Below are 19,158 nucleotides of genomic sequence, written 5' to 3'. Positions count from 1 at the left end.
AAGAGGAAGAAACATGGGTTGACAGGGTTTCTATTTTTAATAAAAAAACATTTAAAAAGTTGTCCGAAACAGATAATTAGCCTACATTACATTAAACGAGACCCAGAAGCATTCATCGTAGGTAGCATACAGGAGGAAATCTATTCATGGTCCAGGGTTTGTATTTTACTGGTTGTTTTTGGACTATAATTCCCAGCAGTCTTGTGACTGTGTAATATGTTACATTATCTGTTTACAGAACACTATGATGTCCGCTCAGTAAGGCAGGAGGTAGTAGCTTCGGAGAGTTCCTGTATAGCTGATTTTCAAGGTCATACCTTTAATCTCCACAGCGGGTATGGAGAATCTCCGTCCCTGTTGAAGAAGCGAGTGGTCTTTGTCCCAGAGCTGAGTAGATACTCTGCTGGTAAACCCTGAGTCTGGGAGATGTAACGTATCTGCGGAAAGGTGGAGGATGGGGAGAGCATTACATACAAGTCATCTATGTAACAAGTGACAAAGGCCAACATAAAAACAACAATTTCAGCCCCAGAAAAGCTTATTCCTAATAGACAATCAAGTATTTTCTAACAACTCTAGAGCCTAAAGTGTTTCTGGAATGGTAGAACCAACATCCATAACCACTGATCAACAACCATGGTCAAAGTAATTGAAGATCAAAATCTTTCTTCCCCATTCGACCGAAGAATAACTACATTCTTGACCGTGTCTACGCCTCTTACATACGTGGTTGGAGCTCCGTGAGTTTTCAGGTTGACTATTTGTGTGTACCTGGTAAGGACCCGTGACATTGACTCACCTGGTCGTACTCCGATGCTCCCGGGTAGAGAGGCCACCCTAAAAACAGCTCAGCGATCACGCAGCCCAAAGACCACATGTCAATGGCCTCACAGAACGGTAGCCCCAAGATGATCTCGGGAGCCCTGCGTGGTACGAAAACAGGGTAGAAAGATTAACATTACGAAAATATAACAATTCTAAGCAAATCAAGGTGTACTAAAACGAGGGTCAACAAAGACTTCTCTTAACCGGATATATTGAATTGGCCGAGAACTCACAGCCACCCAAATTCTGCCATATTTTTATATAATTCTGTTAGCGAGTAACAGCATCGGACAAAGGGATTGAGAGAGGAGAGAAGGAAAGGAGAATTAAAAGGTAAAAGATGTTAGGTTAAAGAGAAGACAGGGTCATAGAGTAAAGAAGGACATTTTATTGAATAAAAAACAAGGAAAAACAGGGCAATGTGAATATTTATCGTCTTTGGGAACATTACGTTGCAAAAAAAGCCAAAAAGCATTAATACGCATTTGTTAAAATGCTAAACTGGACGATTCTCTGTAAATAAACGAGAAGGTGGTTAACGCGAGCAGAATGCCGTGTTACGGATCGGCAGGAGCACAGGAAATGGTTAATAGCCCCCCACCCCCACACTCTTATTAAAGGAGGCTGCAGTTCTGACCAGTATCAATCTTATTACTATGCAAATCTCTGCTCCGCTCCATCTGGCTCGCTAGGAGTTATGAATGGAAAGCGCTCATCGCCCCCTCCCAAAACACTTAGCACAAGTACAGACCGGGCAATGCAAATACAGATTTTTCTCAGACAACCCCCCCTCCTCCTAGAGCAAACATTCATTATAACCCCGTTATTACCCCTCGAGCATAGATCCCCCACCCCAATCTACAGCCCACAGATTCCTAAAAGATCACCCGGTCAAAGTGAGATCCCCGACGGTCACCGCTTGATATTTAAGTCAACAGAATCGAGGATCACCCCGGCAGTAGCACACCCTATAATTACACCATGAACACAGAAAGTGCCTTGTTGTTATAAACCACTTATTAAAGATCAAGGCCCTTATTAAACTCAGTATGACAATATGGACTCACTCAGGAGACAGCCAGACCGACATTAAACCTGTACTCAACAATTGCTCATTCGCTTTTCCATGGAGCACAAAGGCGGACTAGATAATAAGGGGTTAAATGAATGCCTTTTCTAATGCGTTCCATATATTTAAAATTAGATTTTATCTCATTTTGTTCCAATAAACTCCCTTTTTTTTCTGCAGACCTGGCGACGGCCATTGCTGTCGGTCATGTGATATTTTGGGTGACGTTCCCGGCTCAAACACCACACTGAGCCGACGCTTTATGGCAACGCTAATGAATTCCAAATTACACTAATGATGTTAAACTGCCCCATAGACTTTCATTAGCCATACAGCCCGCGTGGGCGATTAAAAAATTCTATTTGCCATGCCATTTGCTAACGTTATCGTCAAACCTCCTTCTTGTCGTAATACAGCCACAGAATCCAAAATACAAAAAAATCTATAATAGTTTTGAAAAGTAATCCACGTCTTAAATTATTGGACACGCACTGTGCAAAAAGTTAATCGTCCGTGTTTTTTGGGGTTTTTTTTTTTACATTTTTTCTATTATTTATATTTTCATGCTTAAAAACAAATGTGCCCAGGCACCATAAAAAACAGGACTCTGGCTACTTTTGGGACACTGTTATTTCCCGCCATTTCTATATGAGATTTTAAGTGAAGCAAACCCATGGGCATTTGTCAAATAATTCAGGATTCTCAATGTGCCTGCATTCCAGTGGAGGTGGCAGTACACTAGGACAGAGATTTTTAATATAGACTCAGTAGAGGATACATCAAAAGCCTTAACAAGGAGTCTCTGGGTGAAGCGCTGCTTCTCCAGGTCTCCACAGAGAATCTCCAGGTTATGGGAGCGTTGTGGAGGCACGCCCACTCCCCGCCTACTTGCCCTCCTGCCATATCAGCAGACCAACCACTGGGACCACCCACGAGCTACCCGAAGCGGGATGGCTCCGGGTAGGTGGAGCCTGGAATTTCTCAGGTATGCGTAAAGGGTGACTGGATCTCTGATCTAGCAGGGGCCCTATGGGAAGCACGATCGCCCAGTAGGGAGAAAACTGCCTACGCCCGTGGAATTTGCCCCACGTATAAATAAAACTATGTTCCACATGTGCGGAGATGTCTCTGTTAACAGGAGCGCGGCAAGGGCCGGAGCGCACATCTCACTGGATTATTCCGATGCAAAATTTCCCCATTTCTCGCCTCTGTTGCTACGGCTAATGTTATTTTTATGGAGCCCTGACCGTGACAGCTTAACAGAAGAAATGGGGCGCGCTCATGGGCATCGGCAGAAAATCCTTCCAAGGGGGACATAGTTAATTTAAAGCGAAAGCTTCGAAATTCCCCCAACTTCCCTACCTTCCTCTATTATTATTATCTTTTATTTATACAGCGCCAACAATTCCGGCAGCGCCTCTTACATTCCATACATTCAAAGGGTCCGACAGAACTAGAACTCACAGATTAAGACAAACCGATTAGGTAAAGAGGGTCCTGCTCGCAAGAGCTTACAATCTAGTGGCAATTCTTTCTGTTGTTTATTTTTTTTTTTTATTTTTTTTTTTTTTTTTACCCCTAATGTTTCCCTCAATGGCCCCTGATTGCCTCCCTACACTTTTAAACTGACCCACAGACACCGCAGATAAGTAACAGATAAAATAAAATAATATATATTTTTTTAATCTATATTCTGGAAAAATTTCTAAATAAATAACATATAACTTAATATCAACCTCCAAATCTTAAAATAAAAAAATAAAATAAAAATACCGGTATCTTAAACTATCAAATGCTATTTAGCTAAATCGGGGATGGACGCAGCCAAGCGAGTCTCCGTGAACAAATACTTGTAAAAACAATTTAATTTATTTAAAAAGCATTGATTAAAATTCCTGCCAGACTGTGCATTTCTTTGCAAAGTGATGTAGCTCCAGTGGCGCTTAAAGGGTCAATGACCCCAACCCCCTCCTCCTTTCCTTTCAATCTCCCTCCCCATCTCGCTCCCCCCCTGCTCCATTCCTGATCTCCCCCTCCTCCCCAGCCCTCCTCCTGCTGTCAGAAAAGATTTTCCTCCAACTGAAATAAATATTGTGCCTCCTTTCAAGCTTCCTGCAAGCAAAAGCACTCAAATCCTGTAAAAAAGTTTAGATTTTATAATTTTCCCATTTCCTGAAAGTGAACTATCACTATATGACATCATCATAAAGGGATTGTAAGTGCCCAAGAGCAGGGCCCTCTTCTCTTTCTGTACCAGTATGCCGTAACGCGTGTCAATTCTTATCGGCAAATTTGTATATTGCCAATTATAATGTTTTTGTTAATTTTTCACTCTCACCCTTATTTTAAAAAACATTACAGAATCTGTTGGCTCTCTACAAGTAAAATCTGATGTAAAAATATATAATTTAATTTTATTTATTTTATTAAATTAAACTTTATTAAAGTTTATTTTTTTTTGTTTACAGAGTACAATAGTCCCACAAAATAAATATAATTTTTTTATATTTTTTTATTATTATTAAAAAATCTTTTTTTATTTTTGCTGTATTTTCTGCAGATGGTTACAGACAAACAGCAGGAATACATTTCCCCAGCATTGGGAATACCTGCCGACTCCCTTGAGGCGCAAACGCTGCAATGCAGAAGTACCGGATCAAAACAGCCGCTGTTACCGCACTTATCCACGGCTAAACCTTTACTGGGTTTTTTCTCCCCCGTTTTTAAAAAAAACTTTCTGCACTGAAAGGGTTAGCGATGACTTTCTGGCAGTGAAAAGGTTACAGACGCTGTTTGAAAGGCGCCTCATTATTTCATGTTTCTCATTACTGTGGACTGGAAGCACAGAAGTCAAAAGAAAATTATATTTAGAATTATTGTCAAAATTATATATATTTAAGAATATTTGGGATTTGTTAAATGATTTAAAAAAAATTAAAATACAAAAAATAATATGGCTGTTAACGAGATTCCACTGAACAGATTTTAACAGGTCTTCTGTATCGATTTGAAAAGAAAATTAATTTTTTAGACAAAAAAATCCCAATACATAGAATTTGAGGCCATATTTGAGCTTTTTGCCCCACTTAGTTAGCCTTTTTTCTGTATGCTGTAAGCACAAAAAAAAAAACTTTACTTCATCTTTGGCCTTTCCTTATGTCCAGGATAACCCTACGCATTTTAAACCCTTTATAACTAAATTCTAGGTATTGTGAATTTTAGGAATACCTAAATTCTCAGGATCTGCGGTACCGCCAACTACTAAATCCTGATTTTTTTTAAGGGGGAATAATTAGATCTTTGTCTTAAATTCCAGGTTCAAACAAAATTACCTTTTTTTTTTTTATTTTATTTTTACTTAAAGCGGTTTCCTTAAATTGTTAAAAAATATTCTGGAAAAAAGATTTTCTCCAAATTTCAAGGACTTATTAAACTGGCAGTAATTGAACAAATGAACTGATGATATATTTTAAACATATTAATCACCAAAGCAATAAAAGTTTCCCATTGATCAACTTGATTTTTTTTTTTAAATCCTTCTCGTTCTCTAAGGTCCTTACGGAATCAGGTTTTAGACCTATACAGGGGTATTTATGATAAATCTGTTATGTTTAAGCTATCTTTTAATGCGTGAACATAGACAAATACACACAGAGAGATGCCTGCCGCGCACGCACGCAAACAATGACGGATACGAATACTGACGGCTCCAGAGCTCTGGTTGCAGCAGGGAGCCAGGCAGCCGGTGGGGGGTTCAGCCGATAAAGACTAACCCGATAATGCGTAGAGAGATAAAAAAACAAAACTACTGATCCCTCTGCAAGTCCAGGTCAACCTGAACCCATCTGAAGCTAAGAAGCCCAGCCGCCACATATGGCACCAGCCAGGACCGGTAGCTACTGGGATTCGGGAGTAGAAGGTCCTTCAGCAACATCTGTCGGTAGTAAGAAGACCCAACCTGGATGTCAAGGATGGAGTAATAGTGGGGAGGTGACATGGAAACCAATAATTGTGTAGAAAACATAGAATCCGATGGCAGATCAGACCAGTTTGGCCCATCTAGTCCACCCGTTCTTCCCGCTCTAAAGACTCAAACCTTAATCAGTCGTTGGTCTCGTCTTAGATTCAGGAACCATATGCCTATCCCATGCATGTTTACATTGTAGGGGCCCCTTCTCCCAGCCCATCCTGGAACCTGAGAAATTAAACCTATTCTTGTAAACAACTTTAATAATTTTCAGGTGTCCCTTTTCCCAGGACTCCAAAGGGTGCGTTAGGACGTAAACAAGCCCTCCTACAACACGGAGCTCCGTCACAAAATAACCGGTTGTCCCACCATGAAACGCCGCATCTCCACTTGTTCGGAGTGCCCCTTTTGGGCATATTACGCGCAGCGGTACAATTGGGGGCATTTGCCAAGGTGACATAAGCCTCGTTGTTGGGATTGTCCAAAGGTGGCCTCACTAGAGTTTCTCAACTGCCACCAAAGCTTATTATGGGAACCTTTGGTTATGACTCGGGGTGATGGGTACGGTTTTCTTGGGCTCGTAATCACAGTTGCCTGGCATTCACAGGGTTCAGTCACATGAGAAAAGGAAATTACTTTTTTCCCCTTCTCATTACTTTCCATGTTAGAACTTTTCCTGACCCCGTCTTTAACCACAAAACCGTAAGGAGGGGAGTTTTGGAGGAGACTTTAAGGGGGAAGCGAAGCCTCGAATCTGCTCAAGCAGCACAACTACATCCTGATTCTGGCCGGGTCAAACCATATGCTAAGTATATATATATAGTAACCCTTAATCTCCCAGGACTATTTTATTATCTGTAATAAACCGATTCAGAAGTTTTCTACTATTCTATACTTTCAATAAAAACCTACTTTTTAAACCAAATACAGACAAAATAATTACAGCGGTAGAAAAACAAAGTACACAGAGCTCAAAAAAAATCCCCCACTCGGGACAAAATATTGCTGTTAATTTGACAATTAAAGAGTTTTATGGTTTTCTGTAATAATTTAACCAAGATTTAAGCATTTGGGTATTACGTGATCAAATGGTCGATTAAATTAAAGTCAATTAAATGCATGTCACGTGCCTCGGTCTAAACATGTGGTACAAACACACCTGGGTAGAGAAAGCTACTTTTAGGATGAATTACCCCAAGTAAGGTAAATCGGAGGCACCAACGATGTTGGCAGTGGGTCAACTCTGAATATATGAGGCAGGGGCCCTTACAATCCCTATAGTTCACAAAAATAACAATCACACACACAAAGGGGCAGAAATATTCAGTCCGCCGGGGTAAAAAAGGGACGCTTGGGGTACAGCAAGCAGACGGAGACCCCGTTCCTAATCCCATTAAGATACATGGAAGCAGCCAAACCCATGCTCTCAAGGATTTGTGCCGGCGGCATATTAAGCAGTTTGAGTTTTCGGGACCTTTCCTAGAGGCAGACATCGTTCCTTAATAAATAAATAAAAAAGTTTGAGGGGTTGTGATCCCAAAATAAACTGTAGATTGTAAGTTCATAAGAACAGTCCCTTCTGCACACAAGTATGCCTTAACCTGTGTTGATGTTACTTGAATTTCTAAATTCTAATTTTTTCTCTCTATAACAGGGCTACAGAGAATCAGCTGACGCTCTATAATTAAAATGCAATAATATAATATTTATAGCTCTTTATAAACCTGTTTTATTGCCCCTTGCAGGTTAGTATGTAGTTCTCTGCTAAGCATGAACAGGAGAAACATCGCTCCCCTAATCTTAAAGCCTGGCTCTCCAAACATACGCTCCTCTCCCTTACTCCTCTTTTCCCAACCCCACACTCATCTAGCAGGAACGTCACTAAGTCCAAGCCTAACTCCAACTGGATCGAAATACAGCACTTTTCTTACCTGTAATATCTGGATTGCAGGTAGGTGGAACAAACGGCTTTGGAGACATGGCTTGCAGATCCAAAGTCTATGACTTTGACTCTGTACGGCTGTCTGGAAGGGTCGACCAGCATGATGTTCTCTGGCTTTAAGTCAGCGTGGATTAAGCCCAGGCTCTTCAGCTTCATAAGGGCCGTGCCCACCTGCTGCAGGACCGGCCGAATGTACTTAAGAGGCAACGGGCTGAATTTGTTTTGCTTCAGGAAGTCGTAGAGGTTCTGCTCGAGCATCTCGAACACAAGGCAGGTGTGATTCTTGTGCTGAAAGCACTCGTACGCCCTAACGAAATTGTAGTCATCTGCGCTTTCTGTACTTAGCCGGGCCAGGATGCTCACTTCGATCTGGCCTTGCCTAGCATAGGAAGGGTGGTTCTTCAGGATCTTGATGGCCACTATCTCGTTGGTTCCTCTTTTCCAGCATTTCACTACCTGCCCGAAGGTACCTCTTCCCAAAAATTCCAGAACCTCATAAGTATTGGTCATGGAACACAGAACCTCATGTTGCACCAGCTGGTAATCCCCTTCGCTGTTGGAGCCGCTGTTCTTGGAAGTGGCCGTGGAGGTGGTGGCAGCAGTGGCACCGCTTGCATTGTTCTGGGTTATAGGAGGATGCTCATCCACAATCTGCACACTGCTGTTGTTGTCTAACTCCTCGCATTTTCGCTTCAAACTGCACTTCTGGTAGGTATCCAGAAGGCTGACCGTACTGCGCCGCATCAGGTTGGTCGGAGGGCCACCGAGCGTTTTACCGCTCGCTGCTGTTGAAGACACACTGCTGGACGAGGACTCCACAATATGCCCGACGCTGGTCGGGAAGATCACGGTTTGCTCGTACGGCACCTGAAGGAGGGAGGCGTGCGCGAGCAACAGTTGGCCAGATGTCGAGCTGCTTTTGCCTGGATTATAGACCTTGCTGTGGCAGCCGTAACCGGTCATATCCCAGTAAGGACTTGTCTCCAACTTTGGATTCTTCTCACTGCAGAAGGCCCTCAACAGGAGGCTGTGGGAGGAGAATATCTGTGGGAGAGAGACCATACCTGGTGGGGGGAAAAAAAGAGAAAACAGGTCAATTTACCTGTGACATTATGCTTCCTCTCGTAAAAATACAGATCAATGTACAACGTCACAAGTTCAATAACAACACGGCACAAACTTTCACATACACCCAACACTACCCATTCCGTAATTGGAAATAAAGCCTGGGAACACCACCGTCGGGAGTCCAGGGGGCTCCCCACAAGAGGATTTACTGGAGAATCCGATAAGACTAGGACACCTAAATATATTGGCCCGGTGCTTGTCACAACGTCGGCACGTCCACATCTCATGTGTTAAATTTAGATATGACGGAAGTCATACAACTCCTTAATGGAAAGGAACCAAGGTGTTTGCCTACATCGTCTAATAGCCCTGCCAGTGGTGTCCCTAAAAAAGCCTATTCCCCATTGGACTTTATGGGGAATCCGGCATTGGCCCACCTCATGTGGGCACAAAAATATTCATAGCAGACAGGTCAACGGGCACCGGCTGCAAATGCTGGTTCTTCAAATTACACTAGCCCCAGGGCAATTCTCTCTACCCATGTGCCTGCGCAAGGTCTGTCAGGAATCCTTATTTGTGAGGGGCGGAAAAAAATGGAATTTTAAGGACCACATTAAAATGACCCCTTTTTAAGGGGGGGGGGGTTGCCGGTACTCATGTTTATCATACATCGTTATTATGGAAGTCATACCTGCCAATTAACTCCAAGCTAACACTATACTTAAATTGCCATTCTACATCTATTTCTCTTTGTTCTTTGTCCCTGCCCGGGGATAGCCTAAACAACCCAAAAATTATTTAGGTTTTTTAATATTTTAATCAATAGTTACCTAAGCGTATGAAAAAAAGCGAACATGCTTGATCAGGGAAGAGTTTTCTTATCTGATTTTAATTAAACGGCATTTTAAAGAACGTTAAAAAAAATGTATGATTCGTTAAACATAAATAAAACAACATTTACGCATTTTTTACGATGCCAGGCCTGGTATAATCCGAGCCGGTATTGAATTTCGCCTCCCTTTTCTTTCCACTACATGAAACCATATGTTTGAAACCCCAAAACAGTCATTTAAGGTGACGTGTATTATGATTAGACGCGCAGCCCCTTTGGCGTGTGGTGGAAACGACGCTCTTGTTGGCTGGTAACGTTGGAACCGAAGGACGAGGAGTAGGATATCCTGATACGAGCGTCTCTCGGGAAAGCGGGCACCGCGCATGAGTCAGACCGTAGCGTCAGCGACAGCGTTGGCTCCATGTGGCGTTCTCTGCATGGAACGCTAGCCTTTTGTGCGGTTGGAGAATGCGAGGAGAAGACATCTCCTTTGTAGGTCTATTCATGGCCAACAATGCTCCTTCTGAGCAAAGGGACGTTTATATCGGTGTCCTGACCATATGACAAAGACCTGTCTTTCTCAGTTTAGGGCAGGCGACAATTTAACCCCTCGACAGAGGATCCCCGTTTGAAACAAATACATGTATATATGTATATATATATATATATATATATATATATATATATATATATATATATATATATTAAAAAATTAGCCTATAAGAACAGAGTCTTAATCCGAAGTTCTGAATTCTCTCATCTTTCCGGTTGATTTGTCTAGGATATAAGGTCAGTATGGACACTTAATTAGGAGTCAGGGATATTTAGGGGGCAGAATGGATATGTATCCCCCCCCCTTACCACTTGTTATGCTATAGACTACCCGCTTTGCCCCGTTTACCCATTGTACAGCTCTATGGAATATGATGGCGCTATATAATAATAATAATAATAATAAAACCACCCTGCAGTGAATATACCCCTACCTCCCCCATCTAAACTAAAGAACGGTGTCACGCGCCGTGTGCCCGCAGTGACATCTTCTTAACCCTTTGACGTTCAGAGGACAAGGGTTCATCCCAAAGGGACCGAGCGATCCAACGCTTGCCTCTCTGGGTTTTAAAGCGTCAATATGGCAGATTTTTTTTCTTTAAATTCTGTATCGCACGAGAAATGCTGGCCCCATTGTCTCTCAACAACGGAGCCTCACAGCTCACATTCGCCAGAAGGGCCCCTGTTTTGAATATGAATACAAAGAAACGTGGCAATATTTCACTGTACTCACAAAAGAACCCCTTTTAAAGGGGCCGCGTCCCCTCGCCCTCTATTTTATGACAGTAACCGGTCGGCTAGGTGTACCATACCTGCAGTAACTAAACCCAAATGCTTGGGTGTGCTTTTCAAGGGTCCCCGATTCCAAAAGGGTTAATTTTTATTGATTTAATGGCGAACAAGGCGTGGAAAAAAAAAACCATAATATTTAGTTTTCACCATGCCTCTAATGGCGTCCCAGTTTCTCTTCTACTCCATTCCTTTTGAAAGTTTCAATAAAATCATATTTAATATGTATACATATATATATGGGGGGAGGGGCAACTTAATTTCAGCTGCCTAATAAAAGAAGAATTCATGCATTTAAACAAAACAGAATCCAAGACGTTATTACAACCCCTTACAGAGAACTATTTAAAACCGTCTCGTGCACAGAGGCTGATGATGTCATCAACATGTCGTAATCTATGACTCAACAGGAAGGTGCCAGCATTTGGCCGGCGGTGCAGCCCTTATGACTTATACTGTCCAGCCTGACAGATGCTTCATAGCATTTAAAGTTCTTTTTTTTTTTTTTCTCCTCTCAATTAACTGTCGCTATCTGAAATAACGATGACATTGTTTTTAACCCCTTGAGTAGACAACATAATTCTCATCCACTCCGAGGTTTAAAATGTATTTTTTTTTTTTTTTTACAAATCACGCTGGTTTAACCGCTACGCACTGTAACCAATCAAAATAAAGCTTTGCCCCAGCGTACATTTCTTTAAATAAATAATCTGCTAGCGCCCACCTAAATGTCTTCCCCCAACGCACTTTCAATGAAAATTTGCATTAAATATTTGGAAATATTAGGCTGGGGATCCCGCTTTGGCTTTTTCTCCTTCGTTCTGCAGAGATGCTGCAGTAAAAGCTTCTGTTTGTAACAAATCATCGCTTTGCTATCCAGAGTCACCAAGTCTCCCCCATCCTCTGCGCCACCCGGCTTCGGAGATTCAAATAGACTGCATCGCAAACTGCCCCAAAACGGGCGCCGCTTCCAACGTGAGCCATAAAGACTGCGATCAACGCGTAAGAGAGCTAAAGAAAGGATATACTATTCGCACTTAACATGCGTCACTCTAAATCACAGGGTCGGTGCTATATTATATATATATATATACGGTATATAGCTTAAAAGCGCTGGGCAAATGCCCCGCGGGCCACTGGCTGCCAGCGCCAATCACCCGATCTGCTGCCCTGATGGATATGCCCGGCCAGCATAAAGCCATAGCGTGTGCCTGGGTATTTCTAGCCGTTGGGCACGCTTACATCATGGGGCGGCTGCCAGCCTTAAAGTGCCAGGGCCGCCTAGTCTTCTCCAGTCCAGCCCCGATTCTGGAACCGGTTAGATTGTATCTTAACTTTACTAAATGGACAATAAATACCGTTATGAGTTACCTTTCCAAAGTGTCCATTAACGGGACACACCAAGCGTCATATGAATAGATACGACAGCCCGCCATATGCATTTGTCCCTTTTCCCCACCACCCAGCTGAACGCATCTCCTGACATACGAACTTTAGACCACCAGTCAGCTTCAGCCCCGGCTCGGTGAACACTCATGGGAACGATCTAAAGAGACCCCCCCACGCGCTTGCGCGTAAAGCGAGCCCATTGGTCTCTGGGAAGAGCTGGCGCGTTCCACCGTAGTAGGAATCAGAGTAGGTGGGACAGAAGCTTTAAAGGAACCGGATTCTCAGCCCAATGTGACTCTTGAGTCACCGCAGGCTGTATATGTAAAACTTTACCGCCGAAGAAGCAGAAGGATCGCTTTCTTCGAAGAAAATGTACCTTTAATCCCTTGGCAGGGCTTCTCTTTACATAACATGATCTTTGCTCAGCACCACCTATCCCAACGTTTATCGCTGTATTAGATTTGTATACAGTGATCAGACAGACAGGTGTACACGGCGCACAACATGTACCCGGCGTGTACAGTGACCAAAACAGACACGCAGGTACAAAAGGCCAGCACCACCGGTCCGAGAGCACCTGCTCAGCGATCACACCGCCCGCGTCTCTGACTTGTTCTTTGCCAAGTCTCTTTTAGCAACAGAGATTATCCTGACCGGCAGGACTGAACGCCAAAGGGCCAATTAGGGACTCGGTGCCCCCTTACAACGGGCAATAGGGGCAATGCTTAGAAATCCTGCCCAAGATACAGGAACTAGAAAAAAAAAAAAAAATCATACAATGTCAATCCAAACGGGTTTAGTAACTTATATCTGCTTTACCGCTTTACAAATCATCATAACCTGGATCTGGTTATTTTTATTTATTATTCTGATCTTTTTATTTTTTTATTTTTTTTTTTATAGAAAGAAAACAGAACAATATTTTTGAAAACGTAATTTTAATCCGACGCTAAAAAAAAAATAAAAAAAAATCATACAATGTCAATCCAAGCGGGTTTAGTAACTTATATCTGCTTTACCGCTTTACAAATCATCATAACCTGGATCTGGTTATTTTTATTTATCATTCTGATAGAATAAAAAGAAAAGAAAGAAAAAAAAAGAAAAAAAAGATAGAAGTTGCCCTTAGGACTTGGGAAAGAACTTGTCGAGAAGGAGTAAAAAATGTCTTCCAGCAGAGATGGTAGGAGAGTAAACACCATAAAAAAGGATTTCGAATATCTCAGTAGTTTTTATTGGGAAATGTTTGAAAAAAAACTAAAAATCAGCTTTAGGAGATAGAACAAAATGCTAATTTAATTTAATTTTAATGGGTCAATCGGTTCTTATCAGCTGTCAGAAGCAATGTATTTCTGGTGATCGCGGAGCGTTTGTTTTAAAGCCAAGGAGAAATAAGATCAGAATGTACTGAAACAACTTTCATAATCAGGAAACAGGGAGCAGTTCGGGGAATAACAAATTCTTCACAAGTCATAGTTTCTAATAATATTTCAAAATAGCCGCTGCACATGTGAAATATTTCCCTTATCGCGCCAGCCGGATTTCTTAAACGGAGCTATAGATAAAGCGCTAATTATTCCGCCGCGAAAATACATTTTAAAGGGGACTCCCGCGTTCTTTCTGTGCATCGTCAGCAGGTACCCGGTAATATGTAGTATATAAGTAGGTATACCTGGGAACTCTCCGGGTGATTACTGGAAAACTCCGGGTCGCGGGAGCAGAGTCCGGACCGCCGGCCGAAGTCGGAGGGACCGCCCGCCCGCATCCCCAAGAGTACTTTTTGTGACAAATTCCACATATATATTCCTTAAAGCACGACATTAACAGTGGGATATTTTTAGATTGTAAGCTCTTTGGAGCAGGGCCTCTTTGATTTTGTTAAATCCAAATTATTATATTATCCACTACGTTTTCTTTCCTTCTTACCCACTGCGCTACTAAATACGATGGCGCTATATAAAACCATAAATAATAATAATGATGATGTTCTGGGCAGGGGCAATAACAAAGAATCTAGTGTTTATGCGTGTAAAGCGCGCTTATATATGTCAATGGTAGCATTTCCAGGTCTCTGATTGGCTGATTAAAGAAACCAATCGTTTGGGCGAAACACTAGACCACAGAGTGGGCGGTTCCACTGCAGCTTCTCCTTCAGGTTTTGAGGACCCCTGGGACACTAATATATATATATATATTATATTATATATATTATATACACACACACGTACGTCTCTGAACATTCCCAGTTAGACGAGGCCTCCCAGCTTGTCCCAGTTTGCTGCTGGGACATTAACTATACATTCAGGACAGACAGATGGCAGCCATGGGTTTTAAAATGCGTGCCGCCTGCAAAGCCCAGGCATTAAATTACTGCAGGGAAGCAGCACTCTGCTGGCTGTCATTACGATTTAACCTGTTAAGCGCCAGGTTGAACAAAGCACAGCCAATCCTCTGAAGTGGAACATGTGTCTTAATCCTCTTTTACAAGGACAGGAACAATGGCGACTCTCAAAAACAGTCATTTCAGTCTGAATGAACCAAATAGGTTTCATGCTCCGTCGCCGGAATACCGCCTTAAAAGATTATTTTTATTATTATTTTTTTTGCAATAAACACAAATATATTTGTCAATGCTGCCCATTTGGCAACAATACAACTTGATTTAATAGTGATTTGCGTATGTGATTTTGTTGGATCAAGACGAAAATGGGATCGGGCCAATTAACATCAAAAGATAGAACCTGCCTACAGATCGGCCCCATCCGGCCCCCATCTAGTCGCCCGTTTCTCCTGCTGTAAAGACTCAAACCTTAATCAGTCAGGAGCCGTATGTCTATCCCATGCATGTTTAAATCCCCTCACTGTATTAGTCTTTACCACTTCTGCTGGGAGGCTGTGACATTTATCTACCACCCTCAAAAGTTTCAGATATATTTCCTTGCAATCTCACAAGCACAAGGTATATCTTTTTTAAAGCTCTCTGCACGCTGACAGTAATTCGGGTGTCACGTTACCTTTCTGCTCATTTTCTCTTTCCCTGCTGTAAGGCAATTGATACATACAATTTTCCACTTGTTAAAGCCTCCCATTCTTGCTCCATTGTGGGCACCGACTGCCTACGGTCAGACATTGAAAAGCTGGTACAGAGTTCATTAGTGGCAATAGTTACTGAGCTTGTGCTCAGTTACAGCTGTGGGAACAGGGGCGGCCGCTTGCCAGTGGCCAGAGACGAGACCTTGTTAAAGGAATAGCCATGGCAATTAGTTTTTGTTCATTATTTTTATTTTTGGGGACAAAAAAAGAAAAAGAAGAGAGTGTTTGATGCATGGAAACGGTGACCCCAGCCCTTAAGCTCCCTCCGTGGGCTCACAGTCACTGCGCCCTGTATAGCGGGGCATTGGCCCTTAAAACATTCTCCAGAACTAGTTTTAATGATTGAGGGACACTGGACCAAGCTCAGCTCATGGACTTCTTCACCCATCTACCCTGCTTCCCGTAACATATAAGATATCCATCGTACGGCACCGACGTAGAACACTTCCAATCATCTGGTCTTAGGAAAACCATCACAATCCAACACTATTTAAAAGGAAAGCAGGTAAGCACAGAAGGTCTAGGTCTTGGAGGACCTTCTTGTCACCTCTCAGAAGAAGGGATACCTTTGCCCGAGAGCCGAAGTCTGAACTTCTCAGCTCACCACTGCTCTTTGACTAAGCTTCTTCCGCTGGGGACTCCCTTGCCTCCATCATGTTTTTACCCAAACAGTATTAGACATCTTTTATCAGAAGATGTTGGCCATTATTGTGTGGAAGGCCTACTATCCTACTGGTCCAACCCAACCTATACCTCTCACCTAACGTCCTAAACCCACAGTCCAGAACCTCTTGGAATCCAAGACTAACCATGTAAAGAACAAGGTTCTAAATTCCTCGAGAAACAAATTACACCAATTGACACGGGCAGACTAGCGATGGCGGGCGGCACTGGCCCCTTATGGGCACTGGCCGCCTGATGACATTAGGCGGATGACTGGATACTCGGGAAGAAGTGATTGTGCGGCGTGGTCGGCCAGTGGCCCGCCAGGCGATTGCCCGCTGTGCCAGATGGCCAGTCTGGACCTGCTGATTTACAAACAAAAAGGACAAGCGATACCTGGCGTCAGTAAATTAATTTATTCACGATACAGGCTGTAACAGTTCACCTTTTAAGCGCTGAATAAAGAATATAATGTAACAACAATCGCAACAACATTTGAACTGTTACTATTGCAAATAAGTGTCTTAACGGCATCAATGGAGCCGGGGAACAGGCTTTATTACATACTTAAGGATGCTAGCGGAGGGCCACATGGGTTATAAGCGCTGCATGGTGAGCGAATCCAGGTTTAAGAGAAAACAGGACTACATATCTCATTATCCATCCATCCACGGGATCATAAAGCTATTACCCACCGTAGAGATAAATCTAGCACTGGCATTAGAGTGCTACCTCCCAGTATCCCCAGCCAGCAAACTATACATCATGCAAGTAGCAGTCCTTTCTGGCTTTAGATCTAGTACCTAGGGGGTATCTATTTCTAGACATTCTAGATCTAGAACCCATTTATCATCTGCTCGCTGTGGTTGATGAACTACTGGTATAATCTGTTACTGAACAATAACAGTTCTCTCCCGTATACCGGTGTGTGTGTGTGTGTGTGTGTGTGTGTGTGTGTGTGTGTGTGTGTGTGTGTGTGTGTGTGTGTGTGTGTGTGTGTGTGTACACACACACACATACACACACACACACACACACACACATATATATATTATATATTATATATATATATATATATATATATATATATATATATATATATATATATATATACACACACACACAGATTTGTATATACACACACACAGATTTGTATACACACACACACATTTATATACATACATACATATTTATATACATACACACACAATTATATACACACATATTTATACACACACACACACACACACATATTTATATACATGCACACACACATACATACATATATTTATATACATACACACATACGGTACTGGCATATTAGCTATGAGGAAGCCATTATTCCCAAGAACTCACACTCTACGGTTTTTTTTTTTCTCTCAAGGTCACTGCTTGAAATCTCCGTGATAACCGTCCTTATATCCATACCCTGCATTACTATAAAAACATCCTAACGAGGATTAATTCCTAATCTGAGATCATGGAGGCTTTTAGGATGAGCGTGTCGCGCAGGACACAACCGTTTAAAATAAACTATTAGGTGTTCATCGAACGTTAACCCCTCGAGTCCCGCATCTGCGTGACCGCTCAACACTCAATAAGGGTTGTTCCCATTCAACGCAAAAAAAAAATAAATATTTAACCCTTGTGGCGGGGGTAGCAAACATGCCATTGACTTGGTGCTTATAGGGTTAAACCACTGCCCGTGCTGCAAAATTATTTTAAGGAGGGTGGTGGGTAATTACCGCCGTGCATCATTTTGCACCAATGTAATGTCCGCTTTAGCTCATCCGATTGTCATTCCAGGATGTGAATAAATGACTTTCTGTACCTAAAGGCCACACATCCTACTTTAACGGGGTACGGCTGACGTTAGCCTCATGATGATGGATATACGGGCAGCTGCATAATGTATAATATATATAAATATTTATATATTTGCTATATTTTGTTACAATATATCATTCCCAGCTGAAACTCAACAAACATCCCATTGTACAGCGCTGCGGAATATGATGGCGCTATATAAAACAATAAATAATAATAATATTCACCAATAAACTGGGCAAAAAAAAACAACTGCATTCTAATTTAATAAACCAAATTTTCATGGATTTCGGCGCAAAGCGGCGTAAGGGGACGCGCAGCGTAAGAGTTAATTCTAGAAGCTTTCAGGAGCTTTTCCAGAGGCAGGCCTCAAAAGTACAGGGCATCTCCATAAAACATATCCTTTTCCTTCAGCGTTAACTATTTGAATGCGCTCTAAATGAGGACGAGCGCTGAATGCCGTCGGCAGAGGGTGCTGTGACCAGATACGCGCACTCTAGCCACCCAGACAGAGAAAAAAAGGGCCTTGAAACGTCTTGGTGCAATTTTAACCAAAAAAAAAAAAAATTATATATAAATATATATATATGAAATCTTTTGTCTGCGAATCCCGGAGTGAAAAAGTTACCGCAGTCCAGAAGGTGGCTTTTATAAGCCCAATAAAAACCAGGGGAGGAAAAAATGGTAATATGGACGAATGCCAATTAAACAAGGTTAACTATTAAAAAAACATTGCAGCAGAAGGCTCGCCACCGACAGGCAAGGCAACAGTTAACCAATACAAAGTGTGCGTGTGTTATTTTACGGTCTCCTAATTACCTTATTTACCCAGCAACCTGTAAACAAACAAAAAGGCATAAATAAAACAAGAAATGCTTCAATACGGTCCAATCTGTTAATGTGTAACCCTAATGGAACAGATGACCCTGGGAATTATGGGAAATTTTTTTTCTTCCCCAACTGGGAGAACTTATATATATATATATATTTATATATTATATATTCCACTAAAGCTACAGAGTCTATAAAGAGAAACATAAATCTTCAGCGGAAAAAGAAAATGAAATATTTCATCGCATAAGTATCGCATTAACCCCACTGCGGCCAGAGTGCTCCGATACGAATATATTTGCACCATGTAT

The 19,158-nt window shown here is 42.1% G+C and overlaps 1 protein-coding gene across 2 annotated transcripts in view; it reads right to left on the bottom strand.

The window, feature by feature from the left end:
* LOC128490214 (homeodomain-interacting protein kinase 2-like) overlaps positions 1-19,158 on the bottom strand; it is a 31,233-nt gene that overhangs the window by 10,740 nt on the left and 1,335 nt on the right. For both annotated transcript variants that reach the window (XM_053462001.1, XM_053462002.1), the window contains exons 2-4: positions 7,793-8,867; positions 800-923; positions 318-437 (exon numbers count right to left, since the gene is read on the bottom strand). In XM_053462001.1, coding sequence (XP_053317976.1) covers positions 318-437; positions 800-923; positions 7,793-8,865 — 1,317 coding nt within the window. In that variant the 5' untranslated portion in view covers positions 8,866-8,867. The remainder of the gene's footprint in view (positions 1-317; positions 438-799; positions 924-7,792; positions 8,868-19,158) is intronic.

Source organism: Spea bombifrons, chromosome 4 (assembly GCF_027358695.1).
Source record: "Spea bombifrons isolate aSpeBom1 chromosome 4, aSpeBom1.2.pri, whole genome shotgun sequence".
NCBI lineage: Eukaryota > Metazoa > Chordata > Amphibia > Anura > Pelobatidae > Spea > Spea bombifrons.
The sequence above is the reverse complement of the archived record's forward strand: the minus strand, read 5'-3'. Positions and strand labels throughout refer to the sequence as shown.